The 20,130-nt window shown below is 57.0% G+C and overlaps 1 protein-coding gene across 7 annotated transcripts in view; it reads right to left on the reverse strand.

The window, feature by feature from the left end:
- Nucleotides 1-696: 696 nt before the first annotated feature.
- TEX264 (testis expressed 264, ER-phagy receptor) overlaps nucleotides 697-20,130 on the reverse strand; it is a 29,778-nt gene continuing 10,344 nt past the window's right edge. For 6 of the 7 annotated variants that reach the window (XM_068558415.1, XM_068558411.1, XM_068558413.1 and 3 more), the window contains 3 exons: nucleotides 18,080-18,301; nucleotides 4,993-5,161; nucleotides 697-1,291 (listed from right to left, as the gene is read on the reverse strand). In XM_068558415.1, coding sequence (XP_068414516.1) covers nucleotides 999-1,291; nucleotides 4,993-5,161; nucleotides 18,080-18,301 — 684 coding nt within the window. In that variant the 3' untranslated portion in view covers nucleotides 697-998. The remainder of the gene's footprint in view (nucleotides 1,292-4,992; nucleotides 5,162-18,079; nucleotides 18,302-20,130) is intronic. The other variant, XM_068558417.1, reaches the window with a different exon arrangement.

A 20,130-nucleotide genomic window follows, 5' to 3' on the forward strand; every position in this document is an offset into this window, starting at 1 on the left:
CACATAACTACACACAGACAGCTGTATATGGACAAAGCCCCCCGAGTGATGCTCCCAGATAGCCAGCCTCACACCCCTATAATACAACCAAAGTTAGACACTAAGCACAGCAACATGTGCACAGAGTCACATAGCCATCCACACAAATACAGCCACGCCCAGCCACAATCACATCCTGATGCCCACTTGGGCAAAGTCTCACCCAGGACCACCATGACCCAACCCATCCATGGTTACACATAAAAGACCAAAGGCATGCGTGTGTTCGCATGCACACACGCAGATACACAGCCACTGGCAGGCACGGCGGGGATGTCCTCACCGGCTGGACAGATAACAGTGTCAGCACAGGCACACTCTAGCCACAGACACAAAGGCATCCCTTGGAAGCAGACTGAGGCAGGCTGTGAGCTCCCCACTCCTGAGCCCCAGAGGGCACCCCATGCTCAGCTTTCACACCCCTTGTCCTGATCTGCCTGCTCTCCAGCAGCCTGGGGGAGCCTCTGGGGCTGCTGCAATGGAGGGGCAGCTGTCAAGTGGGGCCAAAGAACAGGGAGTGAAAGGCCTCCAATTCCCCCTACCCCACCCCACCCCAGGGTACCTGGCCAAGTTCCTTCCTCTCCTCAGGTTGGGGGTGCTCCTGCCCACTCTGGGTTCCCCAAGGTGGAACAAACAAATGCACAGTACAAATCCAGGTGAAACAAAGAAAAGCATTTGCTTTATTCTGGGTCCTGGAAACTCCAATGTGAATCTGAAAAAAAGATGTAACAGGGGTGGCAGGCCCGGGGGCTGGGTGCCGACAACAGTCCCAGCTCCTTTGGCTCTGGGAGCTGAGAGGGCAGTGAGGAGAAGGCTTAGCCAGAGGCCCAGGGCAGTAGAAGTCAGGTCCGCTTGAGACCCCTGGCCCCAGCCTGAGCCCGGGAGGTGGAGGAAGAAGAGGACTGAAGAGGCTGCTCAGTTCCTTAGCAACTGCACCACAGGAATGTGCAGGCTGTGGGTTACTCCTCGCCCTTCTCAGGGGTACTGGGCTCCCGGGGCCACTTGGCAACCCCCAGGGGTTCAGCCTCAGGGCCGACCCTTGGCTCCCCCAGGGGTCCCTCGCCCTCCAGGTCCAGCTCCTCAAAGGAGGAGCCACTGGCACCTGACTCGCTGTAGCTGTGCTCACTGCGGGTGTCACCATCATCCCAGCCACGGCTGCTCACCCCAAGGGACAGTGTGGCAGCTGAAGTCTCCCGGCTGCCAGGACCCACCTCCAGGCTTACAGAACTCGTGTCACTCATCGTGTCAGTTCCTGGAGGAAGAGGGAGCACAGGTTAGCTACGGCCCCCACCCCCTCCTCCAGGGAGAGGACTGAGGCTCTCCCACCAGCCCAGCAACTCAGCATACACAGTGTGCTCATGAATAATAAAGCTGCCCCTGGCTCAAGAGGCTCATTCCAGCTGCCCTCTGCCCTGACTTGAGCTGCACTGGCAGGGCAGAGGGAGAGAACAGGGAGGGAGGGAGGGAGGGAGGAGGACAGCCTGCTGTATACTCCTCTCCCTACGCTGAATTAGCCTCAGCTCCCTGCACTCCCACAAAGCCTGCTGCCCCCCAGCCCCCAACAGTCCATTAGGGACCATTCAGCCCCAACCTGAGGAGCTGAGGGTAGGACAAAGAGATTTAAGTAGTGTCCCCTCCTCCATCCCCCATTTCAGGCTTGGAGAGAGGTTTCTCCAAGGCCAGAACACTGCCCATAAGGCCTGAAGACAGCAGAATTGACCAGGAGGACTGCTCTCCTGTGTCCCTCCCCCATGCAGGGCTCCCCAAGGGGCAGCCATATCCCTGCCTCTGGCCCACACTGAGCCCCAGTTTGAGGAGGAGGCTGGGGCAGGAGTGGGATGGAGAAGTCCTGAGAAATCCTCGACCAATTACACGGGAGGAGGGTGTTGGGACGAAGCATTTTAAGGACTTCTTTCCTCTATGCCTGGGTCACCCCAGAGGAGTCCTTACCCATCCCCAACCACTAGTGGCTCCTGAGCCACAAAGCAGCAGAAGGGACCATGGGAGCACTCTGCAAGTGGCTGGAGAGCCCTGAGATCTCTCCCAGCCTGCTCCTCCCACCCCCAACACGTCCTCCAGGGCAGGTTCATCTGCCCTGTTCAGGAGCAGCCCCTCAATTCACCTCCTCAGGTCAGAGGCACTGACAGCAGTTGGGGGTGGCAAGGAGGAGCAAAGAGCTCAGGCCTACTGTGCGTAGGAATCCAGATTGGGAGAAGGTGGATATGCCTCCCTTCCTGTGTGAGAGGGAAGGGGGCAGCTATCAAACATCACAGAAAGTGACGGGTGGGCCAGCTTCCTCAGATCCTGTCTCCATGGTGATTGAGCCCCGAGCCCGGCACAGCTGGGGACTGCTTGGCATTTGGGACTTGGCCTGGAACTTTCACTGAACCTCAGCTGGAGCCCAGGGTGAGGGGTGGGGTGGGGTGGGGTGGGATCTGCCTCCTTGGCCCCAAGATTACCTCTGGGACCTACTGACAGAGGTGAGATGAGCCCTGTAAGTGCCAGGTTGCTGGCCCAGGGCCCTCTTCTTGCTGGGGCCTCAGTCATGGCTCCCAGAGTGGAGGTATTCAAGAGTGAGCCAGGACTACTCCCTGAATTATAGGTGGTTCCCTCTGACCCTGGGGCAGGACTCCAGCCCCTCTTTCTTGCCTTAAATAATGATTGGTGCCCCAGAGGCTACAGGCCTGAAAGGAGCAAAGGAAGGGGATAATTTCTCCCTGGCCCCATTAAGTTCAATCCTCCCACCCACCCAAATGGCTCTCTTGGGACCCAGGTATGGGAACCTGCCTGCTTGCCAGCTAGCTGCCTCCTCCCTCTCCCAGTTCCTAGGCTAGGAATGATCAGAGGAAGGAGCCCAGGAGTGCCCCTTCAGGCCAGGGACCAGCATGCTGGGATGAGGACAGCCCCTGGGCACATGTGGACACTTCTGGCAAAGGAGTCCAAGGCAGGGAAGTGGCAACCCTCCAGCTCCATCAAGGTCTGCACAGGAGGAAGTCCAGAGTCCTGGGTCTGTGTCCCAGGGCAGAAGAGGCCAGGCAAGGTAGGGTAGCACCTAAATCTCGAAGGCTGCTGAGGCAGAGAATGAAGCTGCCACCTCACCCCAGTCCCTCCCTCCTCCACTGCCCACAGCCAGTGCAAGAAGATCAAATATTCATCGTCTCTCTGGAGCTAAATAATACATCAATGTAATAACAGGCGCAAGGCAGCTAATCACCCCCTTTCACCTCCCAGCCCAAGCGGGGGCCACAGCAGGGAGGCAGACAGGGACAGGCCAAGCCTTGGGCAGACAGGCATCCACCATACACCGCTGCGCAAGTGGCATGCACCTGGCAGGCAGACACCCAGAGTCCGCCCCAGGTGCCAGGGCAGACCCTATCAGAGGAGGGCAGACCCCTTGCCTCCACTCCAGGGAGTGGGTGGGCAGGCTGGTGGGTAGGACAGGCCAAGTTGCTGGGGGCATGGGAGCTAGGCTGCAGCCAGCTGTAGTGGGTGCCAAGCAGTCCTTCAACACCCTGGCAGGCGGTGTTTGGAAGGGGAACTGGGTGGGGGGGGGACAAGAAAGGGGGTGCAGGCAGCCAAGGGAGGTTGAAAGAAGGTCAAGGTGCTCCCCTCCTGCCCTGGGGACTGCCTTGGCCTGCTGACCTTGTAGCGTGTCCTGTGCCCACAGTAGGGGCACTGAAGAGTGTCTGCCAGGCACTACCAGGCTGGTGGAAGCAGTGCCCCATGGAGGTAATTAAGTGGCAGATGAAGTTAACTCTGTTGGACATGGCCCCTAGGGAGTGAAGGCTGCCTCCCAGTACCCGCCCCCCTGCCCCTGCCAACACATGTCTCTCAGGGTGACCTTGGCTGTTGAAGATTGGATGGACAGAGGGAGTCTCCTAAAGCAAGAGGTGAAGAGGGACAGTCACTCTCCTCCCAGCCCTGTACCACTCCCACAGGTCATGGACCTCCAGAGTCACATGAGGCTCCAGAAGCATGGCCAAGCCTTAGACCCTCTAAGACCACTTGGGATGTTACCAGCAGGTCCCCTTGCCCCTGGGGACAGCTCAGGGTCACGAGAGGTCACGAAAGGGGGTGGGCTGAGAGCAGGCAAGCAACCTACTGGCCTGGACCTGGGGTAGGAAAGCTGGCTCTGATGGAAGGGGCAGGGCGCTGATCTCCTGGCTCCCCTCTGCATGCTCTCTGGTTCCTCTTTGACTGATTCATTGATTTATTTATTCTTGGCTGCGTTGGGTCTTAGCTGCTGCGCGTGGGCTTTCTCTGGTTGTGGCGAGCAGGGGCTGCTCTTCGTTGTGGTGTGCAGGTTTCTCATTGCGGTGGCTTCTCTTGTTGCAGAGCACGGGCTCTAGGCACATGGGCTTCAGTAGTTGTGGCTCGTGGGCTCTAGAGCGCAGGCTCAGTAGTTGTGGCGCATGGGCTTAGTTGTTCCGCGGCATGTGGGATCTTCCCGGACCAGGGCTCGAACCCATGTCCCCTGTATTGGCAGGTGGATTCTTAACCACTGGGCCACCAGGGAAGTCCCCCTGTTCCTCTTTGGAAGGAAGAAAGCAGCTGGCTCTGGGTGGGGCCCCATATTGGGGGACACCTTGTTCCTCTCCTTACCTTCCATATCCAGAGCCAATCTCACTTCCTGATGAGCCCACCCAAGTGATGCCTTTCCTGAGCAGCCTCAGCCCCCTCCCATGAGCATCCAGCTGTCTGTGATCTGTGTTTCCAAGGGTACTCCTGCTGCATCTGAAGGGAATCCAGGCAGGGTCTTTGTATCTGCATTGCCAAGGGTAACGTGTGAAGCCACACCTACATGGATCTGCGTGTCTAAGAACAGGTAACTCAGCACGTGGGTAGATGGGTCCCTTCTTCCACCTCTGTCAAGCTTCGCCTGGACACCCACAGTGCCACCCAGCCAGGGAGGAGGCCCCACCCTCTTCCCCCTGCAACACCCCTGCCCCGTACCTGTGCCATCCACCTGGGCATCACTGGCCTCCGCAGGGCCCCGGAATTTCCGTTCTGTCTCCTTCACCTCAGGCACATAGAAGTCTCCCTGCCGTGCCAGTGGGCACATGAAATAGATCTGGTCTTGCTGGTAGATCTCCAGCCGTGGGTGGGCACACAACTTCCGCTCCTTGTGGGAGAGCGCGAAAGGCGGAATGAGCCCTACATGGCCTCTGACCCACACGTCCCTGAGTGGCCCCAGGAACTGTCTACTGTTTATTCCCTCCCAGGGGGCTGGCTCCTCTTCCTGCCCCAATCTCCCGGAGGCACCCACACAGCATCCTAAGGGCAGGGCCTCATACTCCAGGGGGCAGTGGTCTGAGGACCTGGGAGTCCTAGGACAGGTGCTAAAAGAACCCAGGAGCCTGGCACTGCTAATCCTGGGACCAAAAGGCTGTTCCAGAAAGCACTGGTCTCACAGAGCCACGAAGCTTAGTACCCCAGACTACCCTAGGACAGGGACCCCACAGTCTTTGGCCCCAGGCATCCAAGCCAAGCCAAGGTCTGACCTGCCAGACTTGCCATCTCAGGATCCCATGGCCCTGACCTCCTCTCTGCCCTGGACAATGCTGACTGACCCACCAATATCAGGAGAGGCAGTGCCCCTGCCTCTCAGGCCTCTAGCCCCTGCCCTTGCAGACATGTTACTGACTAACCCTGAATAGGAGCTCCAGGCCAGCTAAACCTCTCTCTTACTCCCATTCCCCTGCTGGTTCAGGTCTATTCCAACCTCCGAGACTATCAGATGTGGTCGGTTCCCACCCTTCTCAGACCTGGGTCCTGAGTTTCAGCCGAGGGGGAGGTGGCAGACTCTAGGCTGGAGGAACAGACAAGACAAGTAGATCTAATATTGGACACTGCCCAACTCCCCATGGGCTGAAGTGCCAGCTTATAGGGCCCCACGTGTAGACAGGCACTCCACTCCCTTCTGCCTGAACACAGAACCCAGTGCTCTGTAGCCCCCAGTGTGTGTGAAAGGGGCACAGACACATGCCAGAGCTGCCCTGAGACAGGCAGACAAACCAGAACAGGGGTCAAGTGCATCTTGCTCCTGAGCCTGCCCCTCTTCCTGCAATGGAGCACAATTATCCACTAAGATGACTGCAAGGACCTTGCCCTGTCACTGCTCACCCGCCAACCTTCACAACACGGCTATTTATAGCACCTGCCCGGCTCTCACCATGAGCTCTGAAATGAGCCTTCCACTTAGCGGTAATGAGAGACTTACTGCCTGGTGGGGAGAAGCCACTCCAGGACTCCACTTGTCTGCCTGCCTGGCCACGCTTAGGGTTGAGGAACCCCCCTCCAATTGAAGCAAGTGAAGAGAGAGAAAAATGAGCCCCCGGGAGAGAGAGGGAAGGAAGGTTTATTTTATCCAGCCAGGGCCCTCAGCAGCCGGCTGGAGGCCACATGGGGGTGGATGTCCTGGCCCAAGGTCTAGCTGCAGCTCGGCCTCTGACTCCACGGGTGACCCAGGCAAGGCCTTTCGTCCTAAGTCTCTGTGCGCTCGAACAGAGTGGGACACCCTAGCCCTGACACCTCCAGGGGCAGTGAAGGAAAGTCATTATTTTTGATAGTTTGAGTCTGACCTTCTTTGCTAACATGGGTGCTCTTTTGGCCATCTAATGAGGCCATGCCCCCAGCTCTTCCCATCTCCAAACACATCAATGGCTGCCTCTGCTTTTCCACCTGCCCACACACCCACCCCAGCCCTGGTCTTCAGGAGGAGGGTGAACAAGAACACGACGTCAGGAATGAGTAGCTACCAGGCTCTGGGGCCCCTCTAATGCCAGCACCTGGGGGCGAGCATCTGCCAAACCTGAACCCCACTCAGTGAACTGGGTCACGAGGCCAGGGTCAGGGAGGCTCCCTGAAGAAGGTGCAGGTCATTCCCTGATAGCTAGAGGGAAAGGGCCCCCGAACCCAATCAGGGCATGGCCTTCACCAGCATTCCATGTTCTGGGAATTCAAAGGGTCCAAAAGGAAGCTGCTGAGAGGCCATCAGCTACCCGGAGGCCCATCTCTCAAGGGCTGAAGACAGTTGGCTTTTGGGGATGCTTCCAGGAATCAGAGCCTGTGCCCACCCAGAAATTCCAGGGACAACCCTCGCCAACACTCAAGCCACCTGCCTAGCTTTCCTTTTGGAAGTAACAGGGATGATAAGAGGGAGCAGTGCCCTTTCCACCCTCTCCTGGAGGCCAGGCATCAGGGTGGGTAGCACCAAGCAGCCACCCTTGCCAACTGCTCTGCCAGCCCCCTCACTGGCAGGCGGGAGGCAGCTCTCTGTGGCTGCTCTGTGCATCTGCCTCCTCCGGAGAGCCCGGTTCTGAAGTTGCCTGGCTGTGGACAGCCCCGTTGCCATGGAAACTGCATCCTCCATCCTTGCCGTCGCCTTCATCTCAAAGCCATCCGGGAGAACAGAGGAACAGGGGAGACAGAGGAGGGAGAGAAAACTGTGGCCTGGGGCTTCCCAGCCCTTCCTTCCCTGCCCAGCCCTTCCTCCTCACAGCATCCCACACAGAGAATGCCAGCTGCCCAAGCCTGTCCCCAGGCCCCTGGAGGGGCAGCCTAATATCTGACTGAGCCCAGCCCAGTCCTACCCAAGCCACCTGGGGGACCCTGGCCCTCCCTACTGGAGAGAGGCATGGAGCTAGTTAAAATCTCATTGACGGCTCAGCCCAAATCATTTTAACACATGCCGGATCCTGTCAAAATTCAGACTCAGGGGCAGAGAAGGGGCAGGAAGAAGGCAAAGGCAGAAACTTCCAACCCAGGCCCATAGACAGGGGGAGGGGCTTATAACTGTCCCTGTAGCCTCTCCTTGAGATCCCTCTCCATGCTCTGTTTACTGACCAAGAATGAGTTCAGTGCGGGGCTGGGGATGGAGCGTGGGGGCAGGACTAGCCATATGCCCTGTCCCTAAGTGATCAGGCAGAGAGAACAAGCCCTTTCCCTCCCAGCCAGGTGCAGTCTCTGAGGGAAGAGAGGATAGCCATGGGCCAGCTCTCAGGTCCTCTCTGCACAGCAGGAGCTGTGGCCTGGGCAGCGTGTTGATGACCTGGTAAATATTGGAAAATCATCGAAGTAAGGCAAGGCCAGCTGCCTCTCCCTCAGCTAGCCTCAGGGAGCCCTTGGAGAACTGACTGCCAAGGACACCAGGCCAATGCCACACTGGGCTGGTACTGCTGGGGAAAGGGGACTGGATGGGCCTGGAGTCTTCCCAGCCCTGGGCACAACCCCTCCCACAGACCAGACAGCCAGAGGCTTGAAGAAGCATCACCAGGACAGGGGAACCTGCTCTGGCCACTGAAGCCATGGGCTATCTGATGAGGCCACAAGCCAGGGCAACTCATTCCCACACGCAGACTCAAGGGGATCACAAAGCCCTGCTCCAAGGTGGGAGAGATGCAGATGTCTATAATCCTCCCCGCCTAACAGGAAGAAGTTAGCTAATCATGCCAAGGTGCCACTAGGAACTGCTAGAAACTGGATTCCAGAGTTCCAGTCCCTCAGACACAGCTCCAAGGCCTCCCTCCCCCCGGGGCTTCCACAAACAGAAACAACAATTGGACTTGGGACCCACCCATAATGCAGGGATTTCCAGGAGACCTCAGTCACCAGCACTCCCCCTACCACTCCTGCACCAACACCAGCTCACACCCCCCACAGGGGTGCTGGCAGACAAGGGAAGGAGCAGCACACAAAAGGCTGCCATGGTGTCACTGCCCTGGCTACCTTGGGAACACACCACACACTCCCTCCTCACCTCAGGCTGAGCTCATGTCCTGGGTGGGGTGCAGCTCAGGGCTCCTGCAAAGGCACCAGATTGGCATATGCCGAGCCAAGGTTTCCCCACAGGACCCACAGTGCCTCCCCTGGTAGTTCTTACTGAATTAGGAGAGGGGAGGAGGGAAGAAAGAGAGAGGACTTGAACTACTCTCATTTGGTGTTCTGCTCTCAAACCATCAACCTGTGCCCTGGCCTGGACTAGGGGTGGGGAGAGTGCGACGTGCAGAAGAGGTCAGGCCCAGGGCGGGAGACAGGGTGGATCCCATTCCCAGGCTGCCCAGATCCTGGGTTTGCTCAGAGCTATGTGGCCTCAAATCCCCAAAAGGACAAGGCAATGGGTGCAGGCCAAGGTCTGGGTCATGCATCTCCTAGATGAGCTCTAGGCCCAGAAAGGGATGAGGTCTGCTCTATCAATCTCCACCCCATCACAGCCCTCTACTTCCTGTCTCACTGAAGTGAGGGGCCCTGGGTCTTCCTGTTCACTCTGAGTGGCCCAGTCCTACCTGTCCCTCCACGCCAGGCTGGAGAGCTGGGCAGCCACACAGCCAGCAAACAGCTGTTGCATCCCACCCGAGGTGATGGCATCTCTTCACTGGGTGAAGTGAGGCATGCTCATTTTTAATTACACAGACACTGACGTGCACCCGCCTGCACATAGCAGTCCCTGCAAGTGGGGGCTCAGACCCTGGAGGCCCCTTAGGCAGCTGGTCTGCATCGAATGTGCAAAGTGATGGGGGAGGCGCAGCGGGGGCTGCTGCTGGAATGTGGCACATTGTTATTATTCTGCCCAGGAACTTCCGTCAACTTCCCTCTCCCAGACTCCCTCTCATACCCAATGGGCCTTTCAACAGCCTCTGGACCAAAACCTAAGCCTGTCTGTGGGGCAGGAAGTGACAGCAGGAGACAGCTCTGGGGATGCTGCAGTGCTAGCAAGGGAGAGCCTGCAGAAGGGATGGTGAGTATCCTTCCCCCTTGGAGCAGGACGGCCCAAAGCTCTGCAAATGAGAGGCAAAGGAGAAAAGGAATGAGATGGGGCTGCCAGGGACAGGACAGAGGGGGAAGGAAGTGGCAGAAAGAGCTCCAGGCAGGAGCCCAGAGCCTTGGCCTAGCTATTGACAAATGGGTGGCTTCTCCCTGGGTCTCAATCTCCCCAACTGTAAAATAAAGAGATTGGAATAGATGATCTTAAAATAAGTGAGGAATTGGAAAAGATGAATAAAACCCCCATTACTTAAAGATAAAACAATTGTACACTTGAAAAACCCAAACAGAATCAACGGAGAAACTACCAAAAATATTAAGTTCACAAAATTAACAAAAGCACAGCCCATTTTTCTGTGCACTGATCAGCCAGTTAGAAGATATAATGGAAGAAAGAGATGAAGGCCCTCTTGGGGTCAGGTCTAGCCCAGGGCCGAACTGGGAGCCCACCCCAACCCCAAATGGCAGCGGAGGGGATGGCAGAGAAGCAAGGCTTGGGTGGGAGTCTGGGGAAGACTGCAGAAGGGGGAAGGTGTGAGGGAGAGCAGGGCGCTGTGCCTGGCACCCCAGCTGCTGTGCCTGCTGCCGCCGCTGCCTGAAGACTTTTCATTTTCACCTCAGAGCCAGCAGCTTGCCATGCAATTTACACCTCTGCTCATATTCCTGCTCACCCAGGCCCTGGCTTCCTGGGCAGCCCAAGAGGGGGGCCTCAGCAGCAGTGGAGACCAGGGTGGGCTGGGGCACTGAGAAGGGGGGAGAGTAGTTCCCTCTAAGCAGGCACAGGGGGCACAGGCCCTTAAGCATCCTAATACCTGGGTGGGCCGGGCAGGTCCTGATCTGCAGCCATGCCCAGCCTTTCCCCAGGGTCCAGAAGGCCAATACTCAACCCCAGCTCAGCCCTGCTCTGGCCTTCTGAGCCCTTGTGGAGCAAGAGCAGAGGGCTGGGGAGTGTGGGGGTGAGTACCCACACGGGGAGCTCGGGGGCTCAGACCTGGGATCCTAACACTCTCCCTTCCAAATCTGGAAGGGGAGCCACAGCCTCCCAGACGACACTGCTGCCATGGCAGGCTCCACAGCCCATCCCTCTCTGAGATCCTGCCGCTGTCTGCAGCATCTGTGCAGTCAAGGACCTTGAGCCCAGTCCGGCTTGTAAGCCAACGAAAATGTTGCTGATTGATTATCCAGCAGCAGGAAGGCTGCTTGGTGCAGATGGAGCCATGAAGTCAAGCACCTGGGAGCCAGAGGAATCAGGAAGTGCCAGAGGGAAGGACAGCTGGGCAAGTGGGGACGGAGAGGTGGGGAGAAAGACAGAAGGTAGGGGAGGAGGAGAAGGCCCTGAACTTCTCATCTCTGACTGGTACCTCCACTTGCTGCTCAGGAAAGACCTTCCCTCTGGAGCCTTAGGTTTCCTGTCTGCATAACCAGACAGACAGCCTCTCCCGATCTGAGGGCTCCACTAAAAGGCAGAGCTGTTCTGCTCTGGAGGGATCTCCCTCCTCAGAATCTCTCCTCCTTCCTTGTTCCTGAAATCCCAAGCTCTCTGGAAAAGAGCAAAAGAATCCTTCCTTGGTAAGGCCCATCTGCCTGGGGAAAAAGGCTCTCTCTGGATTGGTGATGGCCCAAGCCCACAGCACCATCCAGACAAGCCGCAGCCCCCAGGGTCCTGCAGGGCTGCCAAGCTACCATATCTGAGCTGGTATTTCGAGAGTGGTGGCTCCCACGCCCGCCCCAGCAAAGGCTGGCTTTGTGCTTTCATTACTGGGATAGGGGAGTGGGGAGGGGTGAAGCCTGAGAGGCTGAGGAACAAGATCCAGGGCCCCAGGCCGGCAGAGGGGAGAGCCTTAGCCTCCTGTGTGGGTCCCCACACCTCAACATCCAGGGGCAACTTCCTAAGGGGAGTCAGGGAAGCCAAGCCTTGGTGTGTGTTTGTGGAGTTGGGGTGGGGGGGGGGTCTCCTCCTGGCCCAGGGAAATCTGGGAATGGAGAGTCACTGCTACTCTCTGCTAACTTCTGTTACTCTCGTTCAGAGTTTGACTGTGGCCTCTGGCTCTTCCTCTCCATCCCCCAGTGCTCAAGTCCTGTTCCAAAGCCAGCCTGGATGCTGTCACTCATCTGATCACATACCATTAGTGGCTCCCTAAAACCTGCAGGACCCAGCCTCATCTCTTGGGCCCAAATTCTTGCTCCTCCCCTGCACTCCAGCCACAATGGATACACAAAGCCATGCCCACGTCAGTGCCTCTGCCTGACCTGCCTTCCTACTTGGAGAACACTATCCATCCTTCAAGGCTCAGCCCAAATTTCCCCACCCCCAAAGGTTGCTTTGCCTTTCCCAGTGAATCCATCTCTCCCCTCCCCACCCCACTCCCCCTAGGCTAAGCCCTGTGGCTGGGAGAGATGGTGGGAGGAAAGAGTTCTGGGGGCTTATCATTCAGCCCTAGGTCCTGGTGCTACTGAGCACACCCTCCTCCCTGAACTGGGGCAGGCCAATTAGCAGGTCGCAGCCCTGGCAGGTAAGCTGGCCCTGGAGCCGTCTCTACCTCACTGAGGGTAAGGACATGAGGACCAATAAGGCACCTGCAGCAGCTGTTTCCTGTGCCCAGAACAGCCGCCAAGGTAAACCTTAATGAGTCCCTGCTGGGAAAATGGGCAGCCAGGCTCTTCCTGCCCTTTGCTTCTGGCTCCCCCAGCAGGCTCCCAAATCGACAGCCTCAGCCCCTGACTCTGTCCAGCAGGGCTGGAAACAGAGGGTCAAGTGGGTGTGAGGACACAGTGCTGCTATCCCAGGCCCACTCTGGGTACCACTCCCAGTGCATCCCAAGTTCATGACAGTCCTCAGCCTCTTGGGCCCAGCCCCAGTCATGGACAGGGCAGAGTGGCAAAAGGCATGTAGCCATCAGTGATTCTCTGCCCAGGGGATCCAGTCTGGACTTGGCCACTGCTTCAACCCTTGACCTTGGGTAACCTCCCCTCCCTAGGTCTCACTGTCCTTACTGGTAAAACAATGGGGATGCTGGCTTTGATTAGGACCCTATGCCTGCCTCCTAGCTGGTTCCTCCATGCCCCAAACAATGCCACACAAAAGAGGGCCCAGTAAATAACTGCAGAGTAAGTGACTGAGCTGAGATACCAGGAAAGCCTTCCTTATTAAAAATAAAGCTCGGGGGGCTTCCCTGGTAGCGCAGTGGTTAAGAATCCGCCTGCCAATGCAGGGGACACGGGTTCGAGCCCTGGTCCGGGAAGATCCCACATGCCGCGGAGCAACTAAGCCCGTGCGCCACAACTACTGAGCCTGCGCTCTAGAGTCCACGAGCCACAACTGCTGAGCCTGCGTGCCACAACTACTGAAGCCCGTGCGCCCTAGAGCCCGTGCTCTGCAACAACAGAAGCCACCGCGATGAGTAGCCCACGCACCGCAACAAAGAGTAGCCCCCGCTCGCCGCAACTAGAGAAAGCCCGCGCAGCAATGAAGACCCAACGCAGCCAAAAATAAATAAAATAAATAAATTTAAAAAAATAAAAAATAAAGCTCGGGAACTCTCCCACATTAGCTCAGCAAAGGTGATGGGCAGGGGAAGAGATGACCCCAAATTTCATATCCCATGGGGGCTTCCTTACCTGGATTCCCACTGCCAGGACCATCCTGCTCCCTACTGGTGTTTTGGCCTCAGTGTGGACTCAAACCACCCCCATCACTGACTCCCTCAAAGTCACCCAGACAGGTTGAGGGAAAACAAACACAGGAGATCGTGAGGCACTGGGCAGGACCCAGACTCTGACCATGCTACTGGGAGCTTCCTCTCCGCTCACGCTCAACAGGATGACCCACTTCTGCAGGCACCCTGCTGAGGCAGCTGAGGCCCCCGCTCCTTAGTTTCCAGCTGGCTGTCCCTTGACACTGCCAGCCTATCACCCACCACTCGGGAATTCAGTCATATCCACTCCAGGGAAATCTCCACCGTGACACTCCCCAGGGCTTCCTCCAGGTCCAGCTTGCAGCTCCCCCAGAAAGTGCCTCTTCTGGGAACCCCTCCTGCCCCTGCCTACACAAGGGATGAGCCCTGGCACCTCCCAGCTCCACTCACACTGCAACTGCCACGGCGTCCTCAGCATCTAGAACAGACATACAGTTGGCCAGGGGTGGAGGAGGCATCTGCCCAATGGTGTACCCCTCTTAGGACAGAGGTTTTCAAACCAGTTAAGTCTCAAACATCCTCCTCCAAACAAAAGCTCAGGAGGTCATCTGATGTGTAAAACCCAGAGGCAGAGCTACTCCAGCTGAGGCAGGTAAAGGTCTGAGTGCAGCCCCCTATCCCTGGCTGCCAGCCACGGGGGCACCTTAGCACAGCCCCTAGGCTCCGGCCCCCAGAGCAGTCTGAGAACTAAGGTCTGGGGTCCCTGCTCACAGCTGTCCCTAGTAGAACAGCCCTATCAACCCAGCTATCCCTGAACTCTACCACCAAGGTTCCCCCACTGGCTCACTGTACCTGCTCTGCCTACCACACCTCTCCAATTCTATGGAGAAAGAGCCACTATCTGACCTCCAGGGCCTGCCTGCATTTACCCAGCCAACCAGCCTCCACACAGACAATGCCCTGTGTCTCCCTAAACTCAGGAGATGCCCAAACATCACAAGGAGACCTCCGTTGAAAACTTGCGGAAAGCAGAGACCCTGGGGAAGGGGGTTTATGGAAAAGATCATAGATCCTGTTGGAAGGAAGTCAGGCACGGGGGTCTTGGCTGGCCAGTCTAACACTCTCAGTGATCTCCTCGCCAACTGCAGACAGATATGAGCCAAGTACCGAGCTCAGGGACCTCACACACAATCTCACATGTGGGACCCCAGGCCTCGCACTCAGCTCTGGTCTGCTCCATGTGCCCCAAGACTTCCCTGGCTGCTCATTAAGACTGGTCTCACCTTGTGGTGAATTTTGAGGCCTTTGCCTATTGTTCTGGGCTGACATCTGGGTCCCACCTCCTCTGTGGCCTTGCAATTTCAAAGAAGCTCAGTTCCCTCCTTCAGCTGCCAGAAGAACCCCCTTCCTGGGGCTCAGGGAGTGGTCTCCTCTTGCCCTGGAGGCTAACTCCTTGGACCCTGGTGGAGCGGCCTGACAAAGCTGGGGCATCTTCCACATAGACGAACAGTCACACAGAACGCAGGGACCCCTCACACACCTGCTGTCCCAGAGTGCTTGGCCTGGGGCCCCCAGTGGTTTACGTGGAGAAAGGCAGAGTTCCAGCCCCTATAGCTTGCCAGGCTGCCAAGCTGGAGAAGCCTGGCCAGAGAGCCAGGGGCTGCCACACAGACCACAAAGCTGGGATCCAGCCATCCTTCCAGAATCCCCACAAGAGCCCTGACAAATGCTTGTCTTTGGTTCCTCACAGAGAGCCCCCAGGACCCTGCTGTCCCGTGAGACCAATCCTGTCCCAGTCTCAGACATCTGCCACTGCCGGAACAGCAGCTGCTCTCCACCTCCCTCATCCAAAGCTCTGAGATCATTCACCTCCACCCCTCGCCCCAGCCTCTGGGGAAGCAGGTGAGCCTGCCAAGTCCTCCCTCCCCTCCTCTTGGCTACTGCCTCCCTCACCCCTCCTGAAATAGGAAGCCGACGGGCTGCTGTCACTGCGTTTGAAGCAACTCCACAGCAGACCCAGCCTCAGATCCAGAGAGAAGCCAGTGGGGTGGAGAAAAAAGACACGCGCACATGTACGTAACATGTACATACACGCACGCACGCACGGTTAAAGGCAGCCAGCTGTCAGGGTTGGGAGAGTCAGGAGCACCCAGAGTCTCATTAGCAGCCTCTTTTCTCTGGTCTCAGGGCAGTGAGGAAGAGGGCAGGTGTGAGAGCGAGCCTTACATTCTCTTCTCTCTGTCACCTAGGCCAAGAGAGGCACAGGGCCACCCCCTGTCCACTGCAGGCTGAGACCAACAAAGAGAACCGGCCCCTTCCTCGTCTTTCACCTGGGTTTGTTCCCCACCCCCAAAACCAGCAGAGCGCCTGGGCCATGCCTCCACTGAGGGCAGCCCGGCATCTGTCTCACTCTCCCAGCTGGTGGTCAAGCCCACACAGCACGCCTCGCAGACATCCCTGAGAAGCCCCTTGCATTGCCCCGCACCTGTGGCTTCCTCATCACAGGCAGGAGAGAGGATGGTACGCCCCCTGCTGCAGCCCCAACTCCAAGAAAATCAAGCCCAGAGCACAGCTGACAGGCTCCCACGGGAGGAGGAGGTAGGAGGAAGGGCTTTCATCAAAGAGGTGACGTCAAAACCAGGCAACTTGTGAAGCTGTCAGGGGCCAGGAAATTTGGACAAAGGTGTCTAAAAATAAACCCCTGAAGCCAAGAAAAGGCTGTGGTGGCTGAGTTGCTCGCCACCACACCACATGTCCTGTTCTGAGGTCTGGAACCCAGAAAGTCTCTTCCCAGGGCTGCTCCTCCAGACTGGCCCTTGAAGCTGAGGATGACACAGACAGGACCAGAGACACCACACACCAGCCCTTCCTTGGGTGAAATGATGAGCAGGCCTTAGGCACTGATGTCTCTCTTCCTGCCCTCAACACCAGCCAGCTCCCCCACCTTCTGCCTCACCCTGCCCCTTAGCCTCCGGCCCGACCCCACACCCAGCACCCTTCTGGCTGCCAACCTCCAGCTCACAAAGGAAATCCTCCTCCATCCTCCCCATGCCCCTTCCCTACCACAGCAGCCCTCCTGTTTCTTTTTCCTGTCTCTGCCCACAAAGGCCACAGATGGTGACCCAGGGCCCCATTTATTCATTCCCAAGCCCTGATACCAGACACTTAACCAGGACATGTCTGAGCTCCCATTTCCATCACCAAGGCCCTGTCCCTTTTCCCAAGCTGCTCTGGAGAACAAGCCACCAGGTTCTTCCAAAACTGCCAAGTTCACATTCTTGCTAACTTTTTTCTCCTGTTCCCTGATCCCAGCCACACTGGCCATGCCCTCTGTACACTCTGCTGCCTCAGCCATCCTCCAGGGCAAATACTGTCAATAGGCTCATGTCACCAAACATATTCACCAGCCCAATCCTCTCTGAGCTCCAGACTACACACATCACTGTGGACTCCACACCCCAACTAAGATGTCCCTCAGGCAGATCCCCCGACACAGCCCACAGAGCTGGCCCCCCAAACCAGTTCCTCCCTCCGCCCTCCATACCTCAGTAGAAAGCACCACTACATGCTCACCCACCTGCCCTGCCCAGAGGGGACTGCAACCTGTGACTCCTCCCACTCCTTCCCCTTCCCATCATCCAACCCATCCATAAATCCATCAGTTCTACCTCCAAAACAAATTGTCAGTCTCCACCCTTGTCTGCATCTCTACAGCTACTGCCCCAGCCCAAGCTGCCGCCATGCACGGCAGGATTCATAACAGCTTCAAAGCACCTCCACCCGGCCCCCATGAGCCACGGTCCAGCCTTACCCTGCCCAATGACAGCAGAGCCCATCTTGCACAGGCACAGCTCGGATCCTGGCTGGAACTCTGCAGTGACTTCCCACTGCCTTTAGATCAAACCCACGCTCCTCACCCTAGCTCTGCCTAGAACATTCTTACCGCCCCTCCAAGGGCTCTTCTAGGATTTTGCCTGAGAGGTTACCTCCTCCGAGAGGCTGTCCCTGACCACTCTGTGCACTTGGTTCCCCGCCTTTTCTCACCCTGTACTTTCCTAGCATGTGTCCCATTTTTGTTTGACGTTATTACCTATCTCCGCACCTCACTGTAAATGCCTATTTCATGCACCAATATCTCACACCACATCCAGCATAGCACCTAGCACAGACACTCAATAAATACAAGTTGAACAGATGAATAAACAAGCACTTCCAAGCCCAAATTGGGGTCATTTCCCTAGCACCCAAGTTTACAAAATGTTTTAGAGGAGGAGTAATTTACAACAGGGAAAGTTTGTCTCAGGGCCCTTGCTCTGCAGGGCCCAGCAGGATAGGGACAGGGTGGGTCTGGAGTGGGGGCTGAGCACTAAGGATGTCTTTGTTCCAAGTCAGAGCTTAAATGACAGGACTGAGTTTCTGAACAAACTACCCGTACTCCTGGGAGATGCTTGGGGCCCAGGAGGTCTCGGGTGTATGGAAGAAATGCCAGCAGCCTCTGCCCATCTTCCTAGCTCCACAGGCACCTGCTCCACGACGTGCTGCCCTCCCAAAATGGCCTTTTCCTCCCAGGCTAGGCAGGCCTCCCCAGAACCCACTCAAAGGACTGGCTGCCCCCTGACACACACACCAGACTTGTGTCTCACCTTGATGTAGGTGTCCAGGGCAGGATGGACACGGCGGGTAGCCAGCCAGATGGACAGGGGTGTGGTGTAGGGGAAGGTGGCCATCACCACATGGCTGGGTGCCGGGAAAGAGAACACCTTGAAGCCAAATTTCTGACAGAGTCGGATGAGCTCAGGGGAGGGTGACTCCTCACCTTCACTCAGAATGCTGCCCACCGCACAGCGGCACTTCTCAGGGGGCACCTGGGGAAGCAGAGCAGGGGTGTCAGGGTTGGGCAAAGGAAGGAGGCCCACAGACCTCCTGCTTCCTGGCTTCTTGCCAGCGTGGGCCTGGCAGAACCACTAGCTCCAACAAGCCACGCAGCCCCAGACACCATAATGGAGATGACAATTTCCTGCTGAAACCCGGCCTGTGGCACCCCGCTGCAGGACTCATCCATCCCTCCATTGCACAGGGCAGGCCCCTGCCGGCTGTGGAGGGGCCACAGAAGGGCTGGTCAGGAAGCAGAACTGAACTCTGGGTTGCTGATCAAACTGTGTGAGATCCTCTTCCCCAGGCTCTTAGGCAGGGCCAGCCATCATCAACAGGGCCTCAATACCTCCTCTCCAACCCACACCCTATCCTAAACCCTGCCCCACTTCCCAAGCCCCTTCTTGGCTGAGACTGCTGGTTCCCCCTAAGTCTCCCTGGACCCCTAGTACCTACACTTCACTTCACTCTGCTCCCCTCCCTCCCCTGGCTCCCACAAACCCCAGCCAGGTAAGGGCTCCTACGTGAGTCTCCAACACTTCCTAGGCCTGACTCCAGGCCTGAAAGGGCCAGCACTTGCTTTTCCTTCTGGTATCAAGGGGTCCCAGTTTGTCTCACCTCCTGCCACCTGAATCTGTACCAGCCCCCAGGGGTATCTCTTCCTAAATCCAAGAGACTTACCACAGACCTTTTGCTCTCCATCCTGGGTTTTCCTCAATCTGAAGGCCCTACTCAGGGGCCACTGACCCCTAAATTTAAACTCTTTCTACCTCCACTTGCTCTTCTCCTCAGCCTACTTTCCCAGTACCGTGAAGTCATTTTTACCTGTCTCTGCCCTCCCATTGGCCTTTTCCAAGTCCTGTCAACAATCCCCCAGGGGTGTCTCAGCCCTGCTCTGCCTTTCTACTCTGGCCAATTCAGCCCTGTCCTTGGAGTCTCACTTTGCCTGAAACTTGGGAACTGACTCCCACCTCTGCGTAGTCCCTGGGGGTCACCTCCCACTCTCTGCAGCCCTGATCCCCTTGAATCCTATGTCATTAAGCATAACTCAGGGCTTTCGTGGCAGGCAATACAGTGTAGTGGTCAGGACCACAACTCTGGGAGAGGCAGGCCTGGGTGTGAATCTTGAGTCCTGTGCTTTGGATGAGTCCCTTGGTTTCCTGAAGCCCCAGTTCCTTGATATCAACTTACAGAATTGTAAGATGCTTCACATGAGGACTGAGCATGGTTCAGCAAGTGCTCCATATTTGTTGTCAGTTATTAGTAGCTATGACACCGGCCAAACAAGTAACCACTGGCCCAGGATGCCCATCTACCCAAACCTCTGAACATGTAGCTCCTCCCTGCCCATCCTTCAGGTCCAAACACCCTCTTGGAGAGCCTCTCAGGGTGGCTCAGTGGCAACCCCCACAGACTCCAACACTGTGCTGTAAACTCTTACCCACATCAAGTCAACCCTGCAGCTCAGTCACTTCTCTCAACCTCACGCTCCTCCCACCCTACCCAGAGGTGCTGGAGAGCACTGCAGTACCACCTCTTGTCTCTAGATGGTGCAACTGCCCCATTCACACCCAAGACTTGAGGATGGCCAGAGAGGCAGGTGGTTCTGGCAGGCCTCCTGCAGACAGACCAAGGGACAGTGTCTGCGGCAAAGCCCATCTTCATGTTCCTAACTAACCCTAGCGACCTATGCTATACAAAACATCCAATACAGGTTAAACAGAGAAATGGATGGAAGGTCAACTGATAATCTCCTCTCCAACACCTGGCCTGCCCGGGTTTGGGTCCCAGGGTCTTGATCACCTCAGCAGCCCTCACAGAC

The sequence above is a fragment of the Eschrichtius robustus genome, chromosome 12 (genome assembly GCF_028021215.1).
Source record: "Eschrichtius robustus isolate mEscRob2 chromosome 12, mEscRob2.pri, whole genome shotgun sequence".
In the NCBI taxonomy this organism is placed as follows: Eukaryota; Metazoa; Chordata; class Mammalia; order Artiodactyla; family Eschrichtiidae; genus Eschrichtius; species Eschrichtius robustus.